General features: G+C 42.0%; 1 protein-coding gene across 1 annotated transcript in view; it reads left to right on the plus strand.

Moving 5' to 3' along the window:
* The window catches only part of LOC112074180 (talin-2-like), a gene marked incomplete at its 3' end in the record, with an annotated part of 66488 nt that extends 48506 nt beyond the window's left edge, over positions 1 to 17982 (plus strand). Inside the window, exons 2-9 of the mRNA XM_024141392.2 lie at positions 12938 to 13105; positions 13365 to 13462; positions 14041 to 14170; positions 14392 to 14544; positions 15463 to 15605; positions 16742 to 16869; positions 17230 to 17293; positions 17878 to 17982. Coding sequence (XP_023997160.2) covers positions 12970 to 13105; positions 13365 to 13462; positions 14041 to 14170; positions 14392 to 14544; positions 15463 to 15605; positions 16742 to 16869; positions 17230 to 17293; positions 17878 to 17982 — 957 coding nt within the window. The remainder of the gene's footprint in view (positions 1 to 12937; positions 13106 to 13364; positions 13463 to 14040; positions 14171 to 14391; positions 14545 to 15462; positions 15606 to 16741; positions 16870 to 17229; positions 17294 to 17877) is intronic.
* Between the last annotated feature and the right edge of the window lie 922 nt (positions 17983 to 18904).

Raw genomic sequence — 18904 nt, forward strand, 5'->3', positions numbered from 1 at the left:
TAACAACTCAGTGTAGATTTGCCTTGTGTTATTTAAGGTTATTATAGTGCGAAAGGTGAAGGTATTTTAAAACCTCCCTGGTCTTGTTGGTTGAATCGGGTGTTTGAAATTCACTGCGGACTGAGGAACCTTACAGATCATTTTATGTGTGGGGTACAGAGATGAGTAGTCATTAAGAAATCATGCTTTACACCATTATTGTGCAAAAGAAGTGAGTCCATGCAAACTTATTTAAGATAATTTCTATTCCAGAACTTATTTAGGCTTGCCATAACAAATAGTTGAATACTTATTGACACAAGACATTTCAGCATTTCATTTTATTCATTTCAATTACAGTTGGGAAGAGAGGAGGGCATGTCAACAAGTCACATTTCTAAAAACGTGATTCCACTTTGAGATTATGGGTATTGTGTGTAGGCCAGTGACAAAAATCTCTATTTAATCCACTTTAAAATTCAGGCTGTAAAACAACAAAAATGTGTAAAAGGGGTGTGAATACTTTAAAAGGTACTGTACATATTATCCATATAGAGTACTTGTTACACACATATTCAATACATTACTTTCAATGCATTACACAGGCCTACATATTTTATTTATTTTCAGCTCACTGATCATTTCCTATGACTTACAACACAATATTCTCAGCTACATTCTGTCCCTCAAGTCCTTTCACAGTGGGAAGTCCATTCAGTGACACATCAGCATGGATTTCTAATCCTAAAGAGAGGGAAATCAACACTCTGTCATGTACTAGATACAGCTGAAGTCGGAAGTTTACATTACACTTGAGGGTTGAGTCATTAAAAACTCGTTTCATCCATCCACAAATTGTCTTGTTCACAAACTATAGTTTTGCAAGTTGGTTAGGACATCTTACTTGTGCATGACACAAGTAACTCAGAAAACAATTGTAGACCTCCACAGACTGTTCATCCTTGGAGCAATTTCCAAACGCCTGAAGATACCACGTTCATCTGTACAAAAAATAGTACGCAAGTATAAACACCATGGGACCCACCGCAGCCGTCATACGCTCAGAAGGAGACGCATTCTGTCTCCGTAGAGATGAACGTACTTTGGTGCCAAAAGTGCAAATCAATCCCAGAACAACAAGCCAAAGGACCTTGTGAAGATGCTGGAGGGAAAAACGGGTACAAAAAGTATCTATATCCACAGAAAAACGAGTCCTATATAACATAACCTGAAAGACCACTCAGCAAGGAAGAAGCCACTGCTCCAAAACCACCATAAAAAAAGTCAGACTACGATTTGCAACTACACATGGGGAGAAGATCGTACTTTTTGAGAAATGTCCTCTGGTCTGATGAAGCAAAAATAGAACTGTTTGGCCATAATGACCATCGTTATGTTTGGAGGAAAAAGGGAGAGGCTTGCAAGCCGAAAGAAACACCATCCCAACCGTGAAGCACGGGTGGTGGTAGTATCATGTGTGGGGTGCTTTGCTGCCAGAGTACAGGTGCCACTTCACAAAATAGATGGCATCATAAGGGAGGAAAATTATGTGGATATATTGAAGCAACATCTCAAGACATTCGTTTAGGAAGTTAAAGCTTGGTCGCAAATGGTCTTCCAAATGGACAATGACCCCAAGCATACTTCCAAAAGTTGTGGCAAAATGGCTTAAAGACAACAAAGTCAAAGGTGTTGGAGTGGCCATCACAAAGCCCTGACCTCAATCCTATAGAAAATCTGTGGGCAGAACTGAAAAAGTGTGTGCGAGCAATCCTGACTCAGTTACACCAGCTCTGTCAGGAGGAATGGGCCAAAAATTCACCCAACTTATTGTGGGAAGCTTGGGAAGGCTCCCCAAAATGTTTGACCCAAGGCAATGCTACCAAACACTAATTGAGTGTATGTAAACTTCTGACCCACTGGGATGTGATGAAAGAAATAAAAGCTGAAATAAAAAATTCTCTCTACTATTTTTCTGACATTTTCACATTCTTAAAATAAAGTGGTGATCCTAACTGACCTAAGACAGGGACTTTTTACTAGAATAAATGTCAGGAATTGTGAAAAACTGAGTTTAAATGTATTTGGCTAAGGTGTATGTAAACGTCTGACTTCAACTGTAGTTTACACATAATCGTCCTACTTATGATTCTTCTCAAGCCTCGTCACTGCAGCTGCTAGCTGGAATGAGAACACACAGGACACTTCCAGTTTTCAAACTCCAGTTCCTAAAGTGCTTCGGCTCCAGAAACATTCTCTCTGCTTGGCCTGCTTCCCAGTCCTGACAGGTGCAGTACAGGCCACTGGGTTTCTGCCCAGGCTGTACAAGTTGACTGTGATGCCCTGTGGAATGCACAATGGCCCATGATGGCATGGAGTGCCTGGAAGGTGACAAACAACTGTTCCAGTGCCAGCCAGCTGCAGCAAGGGCATTGGCCTAGTGGCCTCCTAACCCAGACCCAGCCAACAGCCATACCAGTGAATTGAAAACCACTAGCAAGAAGACAGATGTGTGTGAGTGTGAGAGAGTGAGAGCATGACGGTGTGACCATGACCGTGTGAGGCAGAGGCCTGCAGCTACGCCCCCCCCCAGAGTTCTCATCAGGCATAAATCATGGTTTCACTTCAGAGCAATACTCAGACTGAACCTTCTGATAGTTAAAGCCACATGAATACATAACTACATTCCCTTGTAAAATGTATAGAGCTATTGACTTTTGCTTATGATTTGAAACAGTTGATTCATTGATTAATACTAGAGAAGAATAATGAAAGATGGAACATTCTGGCAAACACTTCAGTTCCTTGCACCCCTTCTGAAAAATGTGAAACCTGTCAACAGCACGACATCACTTATTTACCGAGCATGTAATTTTATCTATTAGGAAACACTTAATAGCCTAACCACATCATGTAAACCTCAAACACAACAGCCGTTAGCTACAGTCCCACAACAACATGGGACCTGGTCTTAACCATTTTCCAACAACTGGTATTTTATGAATTGAGGGAGGCTTAGACAGGCAATTAAATGACACCATTGTTGTTCACTAAATATTTTCACAATCAACAGTCCATGGGAATTGAATGTGATGTCTGCCCTGAAACGTGTGGTTTCCAGCCATGTCCGGTTCAGGAGCTGAGATTTATGCCTGATGCCTTTTACTTCCTGTTGTTGCTGTCCTTTCAAAAATCTTTCACAACCTTCTTATGACTGCAGGGAAACAATCTAAGCTGGTGGAACAGAAACATGGAAACCGTATCTGTTCTCTGTCCCTGAAAAGCCCCTCACAAGGGATTTTACCAGACATGACTAGTAATCAGACTACATGTATGCAGAACTACATCATAAAACCCACGGTTGGCCTGTCATTTGATATCTGCACCTGACATCATAGGGGACTCCCTATTCCTGTTTCCCTGCGTTGTAGCTGGCTTTGATCATGTTACTCCTTGTGCATAATGTTGTGGGTGGAGAGTTGTGTGGGTGAGTGACCTCCTGGTTCTGTATAGGGGTTTGGTCTTGGAGAGAATGTGTCATTCAGTATCTGCAGGGTATATTTTACTCACTCACTGATCCAAGCTGACTGCCTTGCCTTTTTGATGTGGTTCTACTGCCTCCACTGAGAGAGGAGAATCTACTTATCGTCAATCTGGGACTGTTGCGGTGTGGGTACATTGACTGTGTGTAGTTGTTCCCCCTCGCTTTTTTTTGTTTTGAAAATGTCAGGGCAAAGATTACTGCAAGCAGTTTGTAACCATGGCAACCCATGACTGAACGGACATGTTGGAGATGTGGGTTGTCAGTAGCCATCAGGTCGCAGGTAGGAGTAGAGTACTAGGGGTAAATTCCCGGTATTTTGTTTCGGACCGGGAGAGGCTAAGCTGGTCCTAGATRTGTGCCTGCAGGCAGGCAGCCYTGGCTACATGGAGCGTCCAGAGACAGTGGGTTGAGAAGATGAGGGAGGCTGTAGCCAATAAGTTGATAGATKAGGCTGGAGATGGCCTCTGTCTTGCTCCTTCTCTAGTTACCCTCCAGCAGGTCTGTCTGGGGTCAGAGGCTCCTCTCCTCTCTGGGTGAAACCTTACCTCTGTGTTTAATGCTGCTGCCTACTGACACAGACCTCCTGACCCCAACACACACACACACACACACACACACACACACACACACACACGTAATTCAGCGTCGCCCACTGTGTTTGTGTATTGGAGAGAATCCAGATGCCGTGCTAATGAGATACATGTGAAGTTGATAAATCACCAAGTAAACCAGGCAGCAGGTACACACCACCTAACTTCTGCAACAGTGTGTGTGTCTTTTGATTGTACATAGTAGGTTTACATGTGTGGTACCCATGCACTAAAGCACTGGCATACTGTGTCTCTACCACACCTACAGCCCTGGTCCTCACACACCGACCACCCTTTGGTGTTTCTTAGGACTTTTAATACACAATTCTGTGCTCAAGTACACATGTCTACACACTCCATTAAACTAACATGGCCCATCCTGTTTAGTCTGAGAAACTCATGTATGTTTCTGTAATCATTCATGTGGGGACTGGCTGCCTGGAGAAGATGGTCTGACATCACTAACCTATTTATTATCCACAGGCGCTCCATGTAAAATGGATGGATCATAGTCTGCTACATGCTCCGGGAATGCATTAGAACCTTTAGCCTCAGTTTATCAAGAAGATATTTAAGAAGCCTGCTGCGTCTCACTGTTAGCTTCGCACCAGATGTTGCTCTCTTTTTTTTTTTTTTTACCACGCCCTTCTCCCCAAACAAATCCATCTCACTTGCAGCAGGCTAATTTGAGTTCATCATGGTTGAATGTAGAATTGGCCGTAGGGATTACATTTTTTGCAAAATGGAACTTRATCAAATCTGAGGTAGATGTGATTCTATTCCAACCTTCATTGTGTTACCCCGAAGGCCATGTGCTGTTGTAGAGCCAGCCTGACGGTCATATGATGAGGCTATATTGTATTGGTGGACACACACACACAGTATTGTATTTGCGACCACATTGATGTGTTCTGTCCGTGTATTGAATGTCCATCCCAGTGGCCCTCCAGTATTGTAGTCTCCTATTGGATTGGAGACCATGTTACAGTAACCAGGCCTGGGGATTCCCAGCAGGACCAGGCTCATTCATTGATCTATTGAATCACATGGTCTCTCTCTATGTACGCTCCTCCTTTATCTCCCTATTTCTCTCTCTCTCTCTCTCTCCCTCTTTCTCTCACTCTCTCCCTCTTTCCATGCTCTAACCCTTTTCTCTTTCTCTGTCCATCCCTCTCCTCTGTCCATCCCTATGTCCATCCCTCTCTCTCCTCTGTCCATCCCTCTCTCTCCTCTGTCCATCCCTCTCTCTCTTATGTCCATCCCTCTCCTCTGTCCATCCCTCTCTCACTCCTGCTAAAGGAAGTGGTTCAGATTTCACCTTGGGTTGTTTTCCTTACAATGTGTTGTTGTTGACCTGAAGTATGCTTCAGATACTATTCTGCTTTCAGATACTATTCTGCTTTCAGATACTATTCTGCTCTCCTTTATTAGACATTGATATGTATGATGAACGTGAATCAGGTGTGAGGCTGTGTGCGTACAAGAGGGTCTTTCTCCTCTCTCTGTCAGACCGCTTGGCTGGAGATGACCTTGGTACTGCGGAACAGGCAGAGGTGTTTGCCTTTGTACCCGTCTCTGCCTGCCTGCCTTGTCAATACGGGCTGCAGCCACCCAAGTGTTAATTGAATGGATGTGGTCTGGAGGACAGGACAAATGACAGGTGGCTATAGAGGTGATGTCACACAGTAGCAGGGAGTCAGACATGGATATGGGGTCATCTGGAAGCCAAGGGCTTAGCCTGCTCACAAATGACCATAAACACCACCCCATTTACTTGCCTACTGTAAACCTAATAATCTGAACATTATCATGAAAAGCTATGCCAATATTCTACCTTGTCATTTCACTGTACATTGTGGTTTCTATATCCCTTTCTCCCACAGTGGGTTTGCTTTTCAGTGTACTGGAAGGTGTTTCAAAACCCGACTAGATCTCAGCAAATCCTTCCTCGTCTGAGGGAGAGAATAGGAAGGATGGCAGGCTGGTGTGGTAATCCATGTTTGATAGCAGGGCATCCTCTCGTTAGCCTGCCGCAGTCATCTCATGCCAACCGTAKTCTTATGACAAATATTTGTATTTATTATTGCAACAATCAAGACCTACTTGTGTAAATGATGAGTGATGGTTTGGTTGTTACTAAGAACATTAATTGTCAGTTCTCCCGTTTGATGCCAGCCATTGCATTTTTTAAGCCTCCCTCTGGCAGCCTAATAAAGGGAGAGATGTTTCACTTTATTGATAGTGAAGAAAAGAGCCAACTGGTTTTCAATGCTAGGAAGTGTTTTAACAGCCGGACCTGACCTGTAAGATCCACTAAACTTCAATCAAATTGTATTTGTCACATGACTTTACCGTGAAATACTTACTTACAAGCCCGTAACCAACAATGCAGTTTTAGGAAAAATAATTACTAAATAAACTAAAGTAAAAAAGAAAAGAGCAACAATAAAATAACAATAACGAGGCTATATAGGGTAGAGGTCGACCGATTATGATTTTAACGCCGATACCGATTATTGGAGGACCAAAAAAAGCCGATACCGATTAATCAGCCTATTTTTTTAAATTTTTTATATATATATATTTGTAATAATGACAATTACAACAATACTGAATGAACAATGAAAACTTTTATTTTAACTTAATATAATACATCAATAAAATCTATTTAGTCTCAAATAAATAATGAAACATGTTCAATTTGGTTTAAGTAATGCATAAACAGTGTTGGAGAAGAAAGTAAAAGTGTAATATGTGCCATGTAAAAAAAGATAACATTTAAGTTCCTTGCTCAGAACATGAGAACATATGAAAGCTGGTAGTTCCTTTTAACATGAGTCTTCAATATTCCCAGATAAGAAGTTTTAGGTTGTAGTTATTATAGGACTATTTCTCCCTATACATTTGTATTTCATATACCTTTGACTATTGGATGTTMTAATAGGTACTTTAGTATTGCCAGCCTAATCTCGGGAGTTGATAGGCTTGAAGTCATAAACAGCGCAATGCTTGAAGCACAGCGAAGAGCTGCTGACAAACGCAGTAAAGTGCTGTTTGAATGAATGCTTACGAGACTGCTGCTGCCTACCACCACTCAGTCAGACTGCTCTATCAAATCATAGACGTAATTATAATAACACACAGAAATACGAGCCTTAGGTCATTAATATGGTCAAATCCGGAAACTATCATTTCGAAAACAAAACGTTGATTCTTTCAGTGAAATACGGAATAGTTTCGTATTATCTAACGGGTGGCATCCATAAGTCTAAATATTGCTGTTACATTGCACAACCTTCAATGTTATGTCATAATTATGTAGAATTCTGGCAAATAAATTACGGTCTTTGTTAGGAAGAAATGGTCTTCACACAGTTCGCAACAAGCCAGGCGTCTTAAACTGCTCCATAAACCCTGACTCTGTTTGCACAGAATGCAAGAAAAGTGACAATTTCCCCACTTAAAAGAAATTCATGTTAGCAGGCAATATTAACTAAATATGCAGGTTTAAAAATATATACTTGTGTATTGATTTTAAGAAAGGCATTGATGTTTATGGTTAGGTACACATTGGTGCAACGACAGTGCTTTTTTCATGAATGCACTTGTTAAATCACCCGTTTGGCGAAGTAGGTTGTGATTCAATGACAAATTAACAGGCACCGCATCGATTATATGCAACGCAGGACAATCTAGATTAACTAGTAATATCATCAACCATGTGTAGTTAACTAGTGATTATTTTAAGATTGATTTTTTTTTTTAAGATAAGTTTAATGCTAACTGGCACCTTACCTTGGCTCCTTGCTGCACTCGCATAACAGGTAGTCAGCCTGCCACGCAGTCTCCTCGTGGAGTGCAATGTAATCGGCCATAATCGGTGTCCAAAAATGCCGATTACCGGTTGTTATGAAAACTTGAAAACGGGCCTAATTAATCGGCCGACCTCTACTATAGGAGGTACCAGTAATTGTAATTGAGGTAATATGTACATGTAGGTAGGGTGACCATGCATAGAGAATAAACAGCGAGTAGCTGCAGCGTACAAAAAGAAAATGTGGCAGGGGTGTTTAGCTGTTTAGCAGTCTTATAGTTTGGGGGTACAAGCTGTTAAGAAGCCTTTTGGATCTAGACTTGGCGCTCTTGTACTGCTTGTCGTGCGGTAGCAGAGAGAACAGTCTATGACTAGGGTGGCTGGAGTCTTTGACAATTTTTAGGGCCTTCCTCTGACACCGCCTGGTATAGAGGTCCTGGATGGCAGGATGCTTGGCCCCAGTGATGTACTGGACCGTTCTCACTAACCTCTGTAGTACCTTGCGGTCGGAGGCCGAGCAGTTGCCATACCAGGCAGTGATGCATCCAGTCAGGATGCTCTCGATGGTGCAGCTGTAGAACCTTTTGAGGATCTGAGGACCCATGCTAAATCTTTTCAGTCTCCTGAGGGGGAATAGGTTTTGTCGTGCCCTTTTCACGACTGTCTTGGTGTGCGTGGACCATGTTAGTTTGTTGGTGATGTGGACACCAATGAACGTGAAGCTCTCAACCTGCTCCACTGCAGCCCTGTCGATCAGAATGGGGGCGTGCTCGGTCCTCTTTTTCCTGTAGTCCACAATCATCTCCTTTGTCTTGATCACGTTGAGGGAGAGGTTGTTGTCCTGGCACCACACGGCCAGGTCTCTGACGACCTCCCTATAGGCTGTCTCGTTGTTGAATGGTGATCAGGCCTACCACTGTTGTCATCGGCAAATTGAATGATGGTGTTGGAGTTGTGCCTGGCCGTGCAGTCATGAGTGAACAGGGAGTACAGGAGGGGACTGAGCACTGAGGGGCCCCTGTGTTGAGGATCAACGTGGCGGATGTGTTGTTACCTACCCTTACCATCTGGGGGCGGCCTGTCAGGAAGACCAGGATCCAGTTGCAGAGGGAGGTGTTTAGTCCCAGGGTCTTTAACTTATTGATGAGCTTTGAGGGCACTATGGTGTTGAACGCCGAGCTGTGGTCAATGAATAGCATTCTCACGTAGGTGTTCCTTTTGTCCGGGTGGGAAAGGGCAGTATGGAGTGCAATAGAGATTGCATCATCTATGGATCTGTTGGGGTGGTATGCAAATTGGAGTGGGTCTAGGGTTTCTGGGATAATGGTGTTGATGTGAGCCATGACCAGCCTTTCAAAGCACTTCATGGCTACAGATGTGAGTGCTACGGGTCGGTAGTCATTTAGGCAGGTTACCTTAGTGTTCTTGGGCACAGGCACTATGGTGGTCTCCTTAAACTATTTTGTTATTACAGACTCGGGACAAGGAGAGGTTGAAAATGTCAGTAAAGACACTTGCCAGTTGCTTAGCGCATGCTTGCAGTACACATCCTGGTAATCCGTCTGGCCCTGTGGCCTTGTGAATCTTGACCTGTTTAATTGTCTTACTCACATCGGCTGCGGAGAGAGTGATCACACAGTCTTCCGGAACAGCTGGTGCTCTCATGCATGTTTCAGTATTGGTAAAGGCAGTTAGATAGTACTATTTTGGGCTGTGGCGGTCACAAAATTTAATCAGACAGTGATTGTCAAGCAAATAACTACGGTAATTGACCGTTAATTAACATAAACAAATTTAGCGTCACTGGCTTCTATACAAGCATCTGATGCAGAACTTTGGAACGTCTATAAAAAGTCTAATAAAACCATGTAATATAGCCTACACCTTCACAATAAATACATTATTTATTTTAGACGGCTCTAAAAAAAAACATGATATGATGAAAATGTAGTCTATTTCAGAAGAACAGAATAGCGTATTCTGAGTTGTCTTTGTTAGGTCCTGGCTATGCCATGGCTGTGGGCTACACTAGTTAATTTAGCAGACAAGATTTGCTTAGAATTCCGTGGCATTATTTTAGATTATTTTATAGTATCAAGAATACCATTGAACAAAGCTGAACAAAATATAAATTATATTTTCTCCAAATTATTTGAGGGAGTGTGCACACGCGGCTATTCTGTATTGAGCGGTTAACAAAGAAATAGGTACTCCTATATGCTTAATTTAGTTATACATGTAACTTTAGTTCTTTAAACGTTTGGCTATATGTTTAGATTTGTAATACATTGTAAGACTGCCTGATGCGACTCTAATCGTGATTTGAAAAAAGTTGCATGAAAGGCATGAGCTGCTTTGTTTTATGCGCAGGCTGTACACACTTCATCAGTCTCTCATTCACAATTGGACAAGCAGTTCATAATGCCTCGAATTTCCCGGCAGCATCCCCTTTGTGTGGCCGTAATGCCCCCTAAAAAAATCGGTGCCTTGGTGCCCTTGGGCTGAATAAAATAATGATAATTCCCTTCTCCCTGAGTGCTGCGTCCTCCGAAGCACCTCTCACTCAAATAGCTATCCATCATGTGATTGGGTCTTTCTCACAGACTACAAGTGAAGACAGACACATGCCGAGGTGCATATTGAAGTTATTGGAATAACTGTCCACATTTTACTTTTCGTCAGCCAACAAGATGGAGTAGGCCTAACGAACAGTAAAAGCACTAGCCTATGTCAATCTATTATCCCCCATAGTACAAAATATTGACCTATTCTGTGCATGAAATAAATATTCCAAACATAGTCTGGGACAGTTGTGGGATGCGATTAGATATCAAATTAATACAACCACTTTTACGCAATGAGGCTGTTTTACGTAAGCGTGAATGTTCCATTAGCAGGAAAACACCATTATCAAAAGTGACCGCAAATGTGATTATGCATGTAATGCTTGTTATTAGAAAGGTGCATTTTTATTGTAAAAATTAGCATCCCCAAACTTGAAACTCACTCGCTTATTTATTTATATATATAAAAGCAATCACAGCTTCTATCTCAAGGCCATCAGACTGTTACAGCCATCACTAACATAGAGGCTGCTGCCAACATACAGACACAAATCACTGGCCACTTTAATAAATGGATTTAATAAAGGTATCACTAGTCACTTTAAATGATGCCACTTTAATAATGTTTACATGCCCTACATTACTCATCTCATATGTATATACTGTATTTCATACCGTCTATTGCATCTCTATGCCGCACAGCCATCGCTCATCCATATATTTATATGTACATAATCTTATTCCATCTCTTTACGCTTGTGTGTGTATAAGGTAGTTGTGAATTTATTAGATTACTTGTTAGATATTAGGTATTAGGTATAAGGTAGTTGTGAATTTATTAGATTACTTGTTAGATATTACTGCACTGTCGGAACTAGAAGCACAAGCATTTCGCTACACTCGCATTAACATCTGCTAACCATGTGTATGTGACAAATAAAAATTGATTTTTATTGTTTTATTTGCCAGTTAGGCTCTACACCCCTTGTAAAGCGGTTTAATGTGCTTAATTTTAAGAAGTTATTTATCCACTTTAGTTGTGATAGAAACCTTATTAAAACATATAGGCCTATGGGCTAGGCTAAATGAGGTGTGCGACTATGATTTTTTTTTAAAGTAGCCAAAAAAAGACATTGTTTCTTGCCTTATGCTGGGCATCATTCACAAATGATAATATATAATTCACAAGCTAATGTTGTCATCCATCAGACTATTCTTGATTTAATCTTGTCTTTACATATACTAAATAACATGTGTGAAATTTGTTATGATTTAGAATGGACCAATATCATGCATCTATCTCGAAACGGGCAGGGTGAAAAATACATGTCACCCATGCACTTAAATAGCTAATGTTCATTTTTTTAAATGCCAGCCAGGTAGGCTATACTCCTGTTGTAAAGAGAAGCAATGTACATAATATTAGGAACGTTGAGAAATAAATATAGTAGGCCTAGCCTATATAAAGCTTATTGGATCCTCTTTTTAATAGAGGGCACCACTGTTTTCTCACGCAATTGCATAGCCTATAGAAATATTGTGCAAAATGAGCTCATGAAGTGTTTGATTTGATTTTCGATCACATTTGCATTGTCAGAGTGATTAGAAAGACAGTAGAGTGCAGAGTACCAGGCAGTTAGCAAGTTCGGTAAGCTACTAATGACCATCCGCAGCATCAGAGCTTGGAGAAGCCTAATTACCGTAACTAAACGGTCATGTGGAATTTGACTTCCTTCATGACTTGTGACCACCGGTGTGGCAGTAATATGGACACCGTAACAGCCCGACTCCTATAGATTGTTGGCGAGTGATTTCCTAACTTGAGCAGGTTGTTCTGGTCAGTCCGGAAGGTTGTATATGACGTAGGAAATCCTCCCCTTACGCTGTCAAATCAAATTTGATTTGTCACATACACACTTTTAGCAGATGTGATTGCAGGTGTAGTGAAATGGTTGTAGGTATATGTCTAGGTATATAGACTGTTGATTAGACTTGAACCCTCTGAGTGTGTATCAACCAGGTGCAGTTATTTCTCCTTGTCAGAGTAATATGCAGGATATGTTCTCTCAGTCGTCTCCGAGTGGCACATGGCTTATTTCTGTCTGTCTGGGTTACAGATAAATTGAGTTTCAGGTTGTCTGAGTGGCTGCCCAGTCTGCCCGCTCAGTGAGACAGACAGATGGCAGTGTTCTTCTCACGTTGTTTAAATCCAGATACAGACATGACTTCAGTTTTGACCCCCTTCGTTTTTTCCCAGATAACAGATGGACTGTATTTGAAAACTTGTGAATTTGTCATAGGCTCTAACTCACAAGAATGAATTCTGTGAAATATTACTAATGCAGTGCGGTATGGTCACGTAGGCTTCATGGAAAATATCTAAGTAGTTGTATTTCCTTTGTTCTCATCCACATCTTATACTGATCTCACCCTCCATTCTCCGCAGGTGTAGACGTACCCCCCACACCGCCCGCCAAGATGGTGGCCCTGTCCCTGAAGATCTGTGTCCGCCAGTGCAACCTGGTGAAGACCATGCAGTTTGAGCCGTCCACGGCCGTCTACGACGCCTGCAGAATCATCAGAGAGAGGGTTCCCGAAGCCCAGACTGGACAAGGTACAAGACACAGACATACAAGCGACTGAGGCCACGTTCAAGTTCCTTAATAGAGCATCCTTCCTTAACAGGTGAAAGCAAGGGCACCACGTGGCTTTCATCTGTCCAGTCATGTCTTAGCACTGATTACTTCAAGGAAGGGAGGATGCACTTTGGAAGAATTAGAATGGTACCTGCCTCTCAACACTAGAAACAAGAGCTTAGAAATGCATCATTCATCCTATTGCTAATGGTAACTTCTATTCCTATTGTCTTCCAGCCTCAGACTACGGCCTGTTCCTTTCTGATGAGGACCCCAGGAAAGGMATCTGGCTGGAGTCAGGAAGAACTCTGGATTATTACATGCTGCGGAATGGGGTAAAAACCTACCTAAAGCATACCTACAGTAACCCTTAGTAATCTGACCAGTCCTATACTGTAGCGAGGGTTCTCTACTGTAGCGAGGGTTCTCTACTGTAGCGAGGGTTCTCTACTGTAGCGAGGGTTCTCTACTGTAGCGAGGGTTCTTTGTAGTTGTTGCCATGGAGAAAGTATTTAAAGTATAAGATGTAAGGTGGTGTTGGTGAATAATGTTGACAGATCACATACTGTAACACAAACACACTGACACTATTCTTGATGGAAGTCGGTTCTCAAAGATCACACTCATCAAAAATGTGTTCATAGGATGTGTTTTCCATTGGTATTTCCTCTCTAGACAAGTGCTGTGTGTTTAATGCAGGGTGAAGTACCAGGCCTGTTAGAATGACAGAGTATGTAGTTCAGAGGAAAACCTTTTTCATATTTGCTGTGTGAGAAATGAGAGAGTTGTGGGGAAGGAATTAGATTTTCTGCCTTCCGTTCATCCCTCTCTCCTTCGACTGGCTAAATGTTTGATCACTCGCTCTACTTTTCGCCACATTCACAGTTTATCTTTTTCTCTCCCTCCCTCTCAGGATATCCTTGATTACAAGAAGAAACAGAGGCCATTGAAGATCAAGATGCTGGATGGAGCTGTGAAAACCATCATGGTGGACGACTCCAAAACAGTGGGAGAGCTGTTAGTGACAATATGCAGTAGAATAGGTGAGTGGTCTATTATTTGTAAAAACACCTCTCATAGGAAAGCTAGTGAGTTGAGGTTGTCTCAAAGTGATGATATGCAGTAGAATGTGAATCTGCTTCCTTTTGTACCGCAATTAATTCCCCTTAACAATTAACCTGGATTACATGATTTGTTTTAACACCTGTCAAAGGAGAGCCAGTGGTTTGAGGTTGTGTCTGAAAGCTTTTCCCTGTGATTTCAGGAATCACCAACTACGAGGAGTACTCTCTGATCCAGGAGGTAATGGAGGAGAAGAAGGAGGATGGGCTGGGCACCCTGAAGAAAGACAGGACTCTGCTCCGAGACGAGAGGAAGATGGAGAAACTCAAAGCCAAACTTCACACAGACGACGACTGTGAGTTTAGGCCAACTTGACTTATTATTTTGAACTCCTAGTGAAGCATAGGGCCTCAGTTGAGGCTAAACATCTTTAGCAGACGCTCTTATCCAGAGCAATTGGGTGTTAAGTGCCTTGCTCAAGGGCACATCAACAGAATGTTCACCTTGTCAGCTTGGGGATTCGAACCAGCAACCTTGGTTACTGGCCAACGCTCTTAACCACGAGGCTACCTGCCACCTCTACAAATTGCCACTAGTTCTGGGAACATGTTGATGCTGAAGCCAATTTAATTTCCCTTATGGTCATTTTTTATAATTCAACCAAGTTGATCATTTGAGCCAAATATGTTTTGAATAAAGTTAGCAGTAACAGGATTATTTAGTTAGCTAACTTGCATCTGCTATCCTTAAGTATTGCTCTGTCGTCTGTTCTGAAAATACATTTGGATACATCTGCGTGTTTCATAAGAGTTTGGACAGAAGCAGCATTATTTCCCGGTTATTGATTTGACATACATTTTTGGTTAAGGTATTATTTTAATAGTGATTTGAGTTGGATACTGTTATCGCACATCAAATTGTATTTTCCTCCTTTTTCCTGAGCAGTAGTGTCCATTTCTCATGTGCTGTAGGCAATAGACGTCTGTCTTGGCCTGATGTGAAGTGTTGAGTCATAATGCCATGGACAGGACAGCTCCTCTCCAGCCTCTAGATATTGGCACATCCATCAAACTGATGGGCAGCTTTACACCACTATTGACATTATCACTACCCCCCTTCAGGGGAACACTGACGCCAACATGGATTTTGGTTTTACAAAATATTGAGTTACCCCTTGAGTTGACTATAATGGAGAGAATTATGGTTAGATTTGTACGTTTATTGAGAATGTCAGAATCTGTGCATTTACGAGTTAATATCAATGTGTGTTCAGTGAACTGGCTTGACCACAGCAGAACGTTCCGTGAGCAGGGGGTGGAGGAGACCGAAACTCTTCTGCTCAGGAGGAAGTTCTTCTACTCAGACCAGAACGTGGATTCACGAGACCCGGTCCAGCTCAACCTGCTCTACGTCCAGGTCTGACCCTCACCGCGGTCTCTCCTCTCCTACTGCTTTTAACACGTCTGTCCTTTCCTCTTCCCTCTCTCCTACTCTTTCTTTCTTACTCTCTCTCTTTTCATCCTTCCCTCCTCAATAACTCTTTCACTCTCCCTCACTCTCTCCCGCCCCTCTCCTTACCTCTTTCCTCTCTCATGCCTTCTCCTCTGTTGTACTTGTCCTGCATAGTAGTCAGCAATTAAGCTCTTCACCAGAAACATGCTGTAATGGATGAATGTTGATGGATAGAGAACATCTGTTCTGATTTTTTTTTGCCTTTTATAATAATAATTGAACACACACAGCCAGAGCTGGTGCTTCACACTCTGGTGTCTCATTATCACCACCACAATGATTACTGCCTCAAGGTGTGTGTGTGCACGCATGTATATTTTCCTGCATCTCTAAATCATTTCAGTCAGTGCATTTGCGATGTATTGTATTTTGATGTATGCAGCTGGCATATTGAATTTGTGTCATTGTCAAGTCATGGTGGGACTGGGACCCTATTCCCTTGTCTGCTGACAGTGTCCTCTTCTGTGTGACATGGTCCCAGGGGTCCTGCCTAGTCTTTAACACACCTCTCCTCTGACCTCTGCTCTTCCTCAAAAGGACTAAAGCACCACTTCCATTGCTASTCATGTTGTGCTGTCTGTGTGTAATTACCTGTTGTTGTAGTGTGTGTAAATGGCTGTGAGAGATGGTTCAGCCAGATAAAGGATCTGGTTCAATAAGTAGGTATATGAGACTCAGCAGGCTCTCTGTTCTGGGCTCATTATTCTCTGTATGAGAGTTGTCTCAATCAGGCTGATGGGCTGTACAACATTAAGGGATCAGGATTGAGATGAGGTGATTAGAGGTACTAGAGTTAGACGTCTTTTGTTTTGATAGGTCACCATGGTTGGGGTCAGTTTCACTTCAGTTCCGAAGTGAATTGTTTCCCAGTCAAGAATGTAAAGAAAATGGAGTCAGCCGCTCCATATTACTAGTGATATAATGGGTTTCATCTTCATCTCTTACCATTCCAGAATTAAAACATCCTTGGAGAACTTTGAGTGGCGCGTCTCTTATGACGGTGATTATATTAAATGTGTGTGTGTTTATCTCTCTCCCAGGCACGAGATGACATCCTAAATAGTTCTCACCCTGTGTCCTTCGACAAGGCCTGTGAGTTTGCAGGGATTCAGGCTCAGATCCAGTTTGGACCGCACATAGAACACAAACACAAACCTGGATTCCTAGAGTAAGCTTCACTTCCTTCTGAAGACTACTTTAACTTTACATAAGGTGAAGGGAAAGTGGGATACCTAGTCAGTTGTACAACAATGCATTCAACTGAAATGTGTCTTCCGCCTTTAACCCAACCCCTCTGAATCAGGGGAAGGATGATGATGATGAACATGGTGATGATGATTTTTATCATGAAGGTGATGCTATTCAATACAATGAAGACATATTGCTGGAAGGAATGTATTACTTCAGGGTACTGATAGAAATCTGTTATTTGTTTTCATAATACAAATCCTTGTTGTTTTAAACCAGCAGACTTTTCATGGTTTTGTGTATGAACTCTCAACCTGTACCTACCTGTAATCTATTTTAGCCTCAAGGAGTTTCTACCTAAAGAATATATCAAGCAGCGAGGGAATGAAAAGAAAATCTTTCAGGTTGGTCCAGTTTGTTTATGAATCTTATAGAAGTAGATATTGGGGCGGCAGGTAGCCTAGTGGTTAGAGCGTTGGGCCAGTAACCAAAAGGTTGCTAGATTGAATCTGTCGTTCTGCCCTTGAACAAGGCAGTTAACCCACTGTTCCTAGGCCGTCATTGTAACTAAGAATTTGTTCTTAACTGACTTGCCTAGTTAAATAAAAAATATTGCCATTTTATCTTCAATTAATTTGCTTGTTTCTGAATTAATACTTTTTTTGGTTCCTATTCTGTCAACGTCTTAGTCCCATACAACTGCTGATAGTCTAAATAAAAGTATAACCCTGGTGGTTCAAGCACTGAATGCTGATTGGCTGAAAGCCATGGTATATGAGACCGTATACCACAGGTATGACAAAACATGTATTTTTACTGTTCTTTACGTTTGTAACCAGTTTATAATGGCAATAAGGCACCTCTTGGCACCTCTGGGTATATGGCTAATATACCACGGCTAAGGGCTGTTCTTATGCACGACACAACGCAGAGCACCCCATCATGCCTTACTGCTTTAATATATTCTATTCTATTTTCAAACGCACAGGACCACAAGAACTGTGGTGAGATGACAGAGATAGAAGCTAAAGTAAAGTACGTGAAGCTAGCCAGGTCCCTAAGGACATACGGAGTGTCTTTCTTCCTGGTGAAGGTAAGATTGTGTGTGTTTTTGTGTGTGAAGCACTAGCAGGTGCAGAAATGAGTGGGTTACAGCTGAATATCAGTAGCTTGTTGTTGCAACACTAAGGCCTCGTTGAACTCTTTCATATCAGAGGAATGTATTCTCTTTGGAGTGGACATAATCCAATCCCACCTGAGCATTAGGTTTAAGACCAACCAGATGACTGAAATATTCTCATCTGGCTTCTACCAAACTACACGTTTCCTAGCCTGGTCCCAGATCTATTTGTGCAACAACCATAGGAGTTGGCTAATACAATACAAATAAGTTCTAGTACCAGGCTAGAAAAACTGACCACATCATTATTCAGACTCCAGAGTCACACTTTCCTAGTTAAGATATGGCAGAGCAACACAAGGCAGTGTGGTAATGATTTGAATGAATTAGACTGAGGAAATATTGCACGTTTTGGCACACCCATTAATCTTATGTAGATATGAGCTAAACAAAAGGGTTAGACACATTTCTTACAAATGCTTCATATCTGGATATAGACTTTCGAGTAGGAGTTCAAGCAATRCGTAGAAGTGATGAACAATAAACCTTTTGATTCAAACACATCCCACAGTGGTATATGAGAWGGTAATATCAAGACAAAGGAGTCGTAGTTGATGGATTTAAATGGCTCTGGTTAAGGTGGTAGAACTGTAGCAAAGCAGTGAACACTAACTTACTCCCATCATCATCACCTCTGTGAGGTTCATTGTGTTCCTGGAAAGTGACCAACTGTGTGCYTGCAGCCTGTGCACTGGAGTGTGGTGTAATGATTACTTCCCTGTGAGCAGGGAGAGAGCKCGAGGGAGGGAGACAGAGAGCGAGCACCTGGAGAGTTAACTAGTGGCTTCTGGCTGCACCTCTGCCAGGCAGGGTCTGTTCTTTTACTGCATACTCC

Source organism: Salvelinus sp. IW2-2015, unplaced genomic scaffold, assembly GCF_002910315.2.
Source record: "Salvelinus sp. IW2-2015 unplaced genomic scaffold, ASM291031v2 Un_scaffold2528, whole genome shotgun sequence".
Lineage (NCBI taxonomy): Eukaryota > Metazoa > Chordata > Actinopteri > Salmoniformes > Salmonidae > Salvelinus > Salvelinus sp. IW2-2015.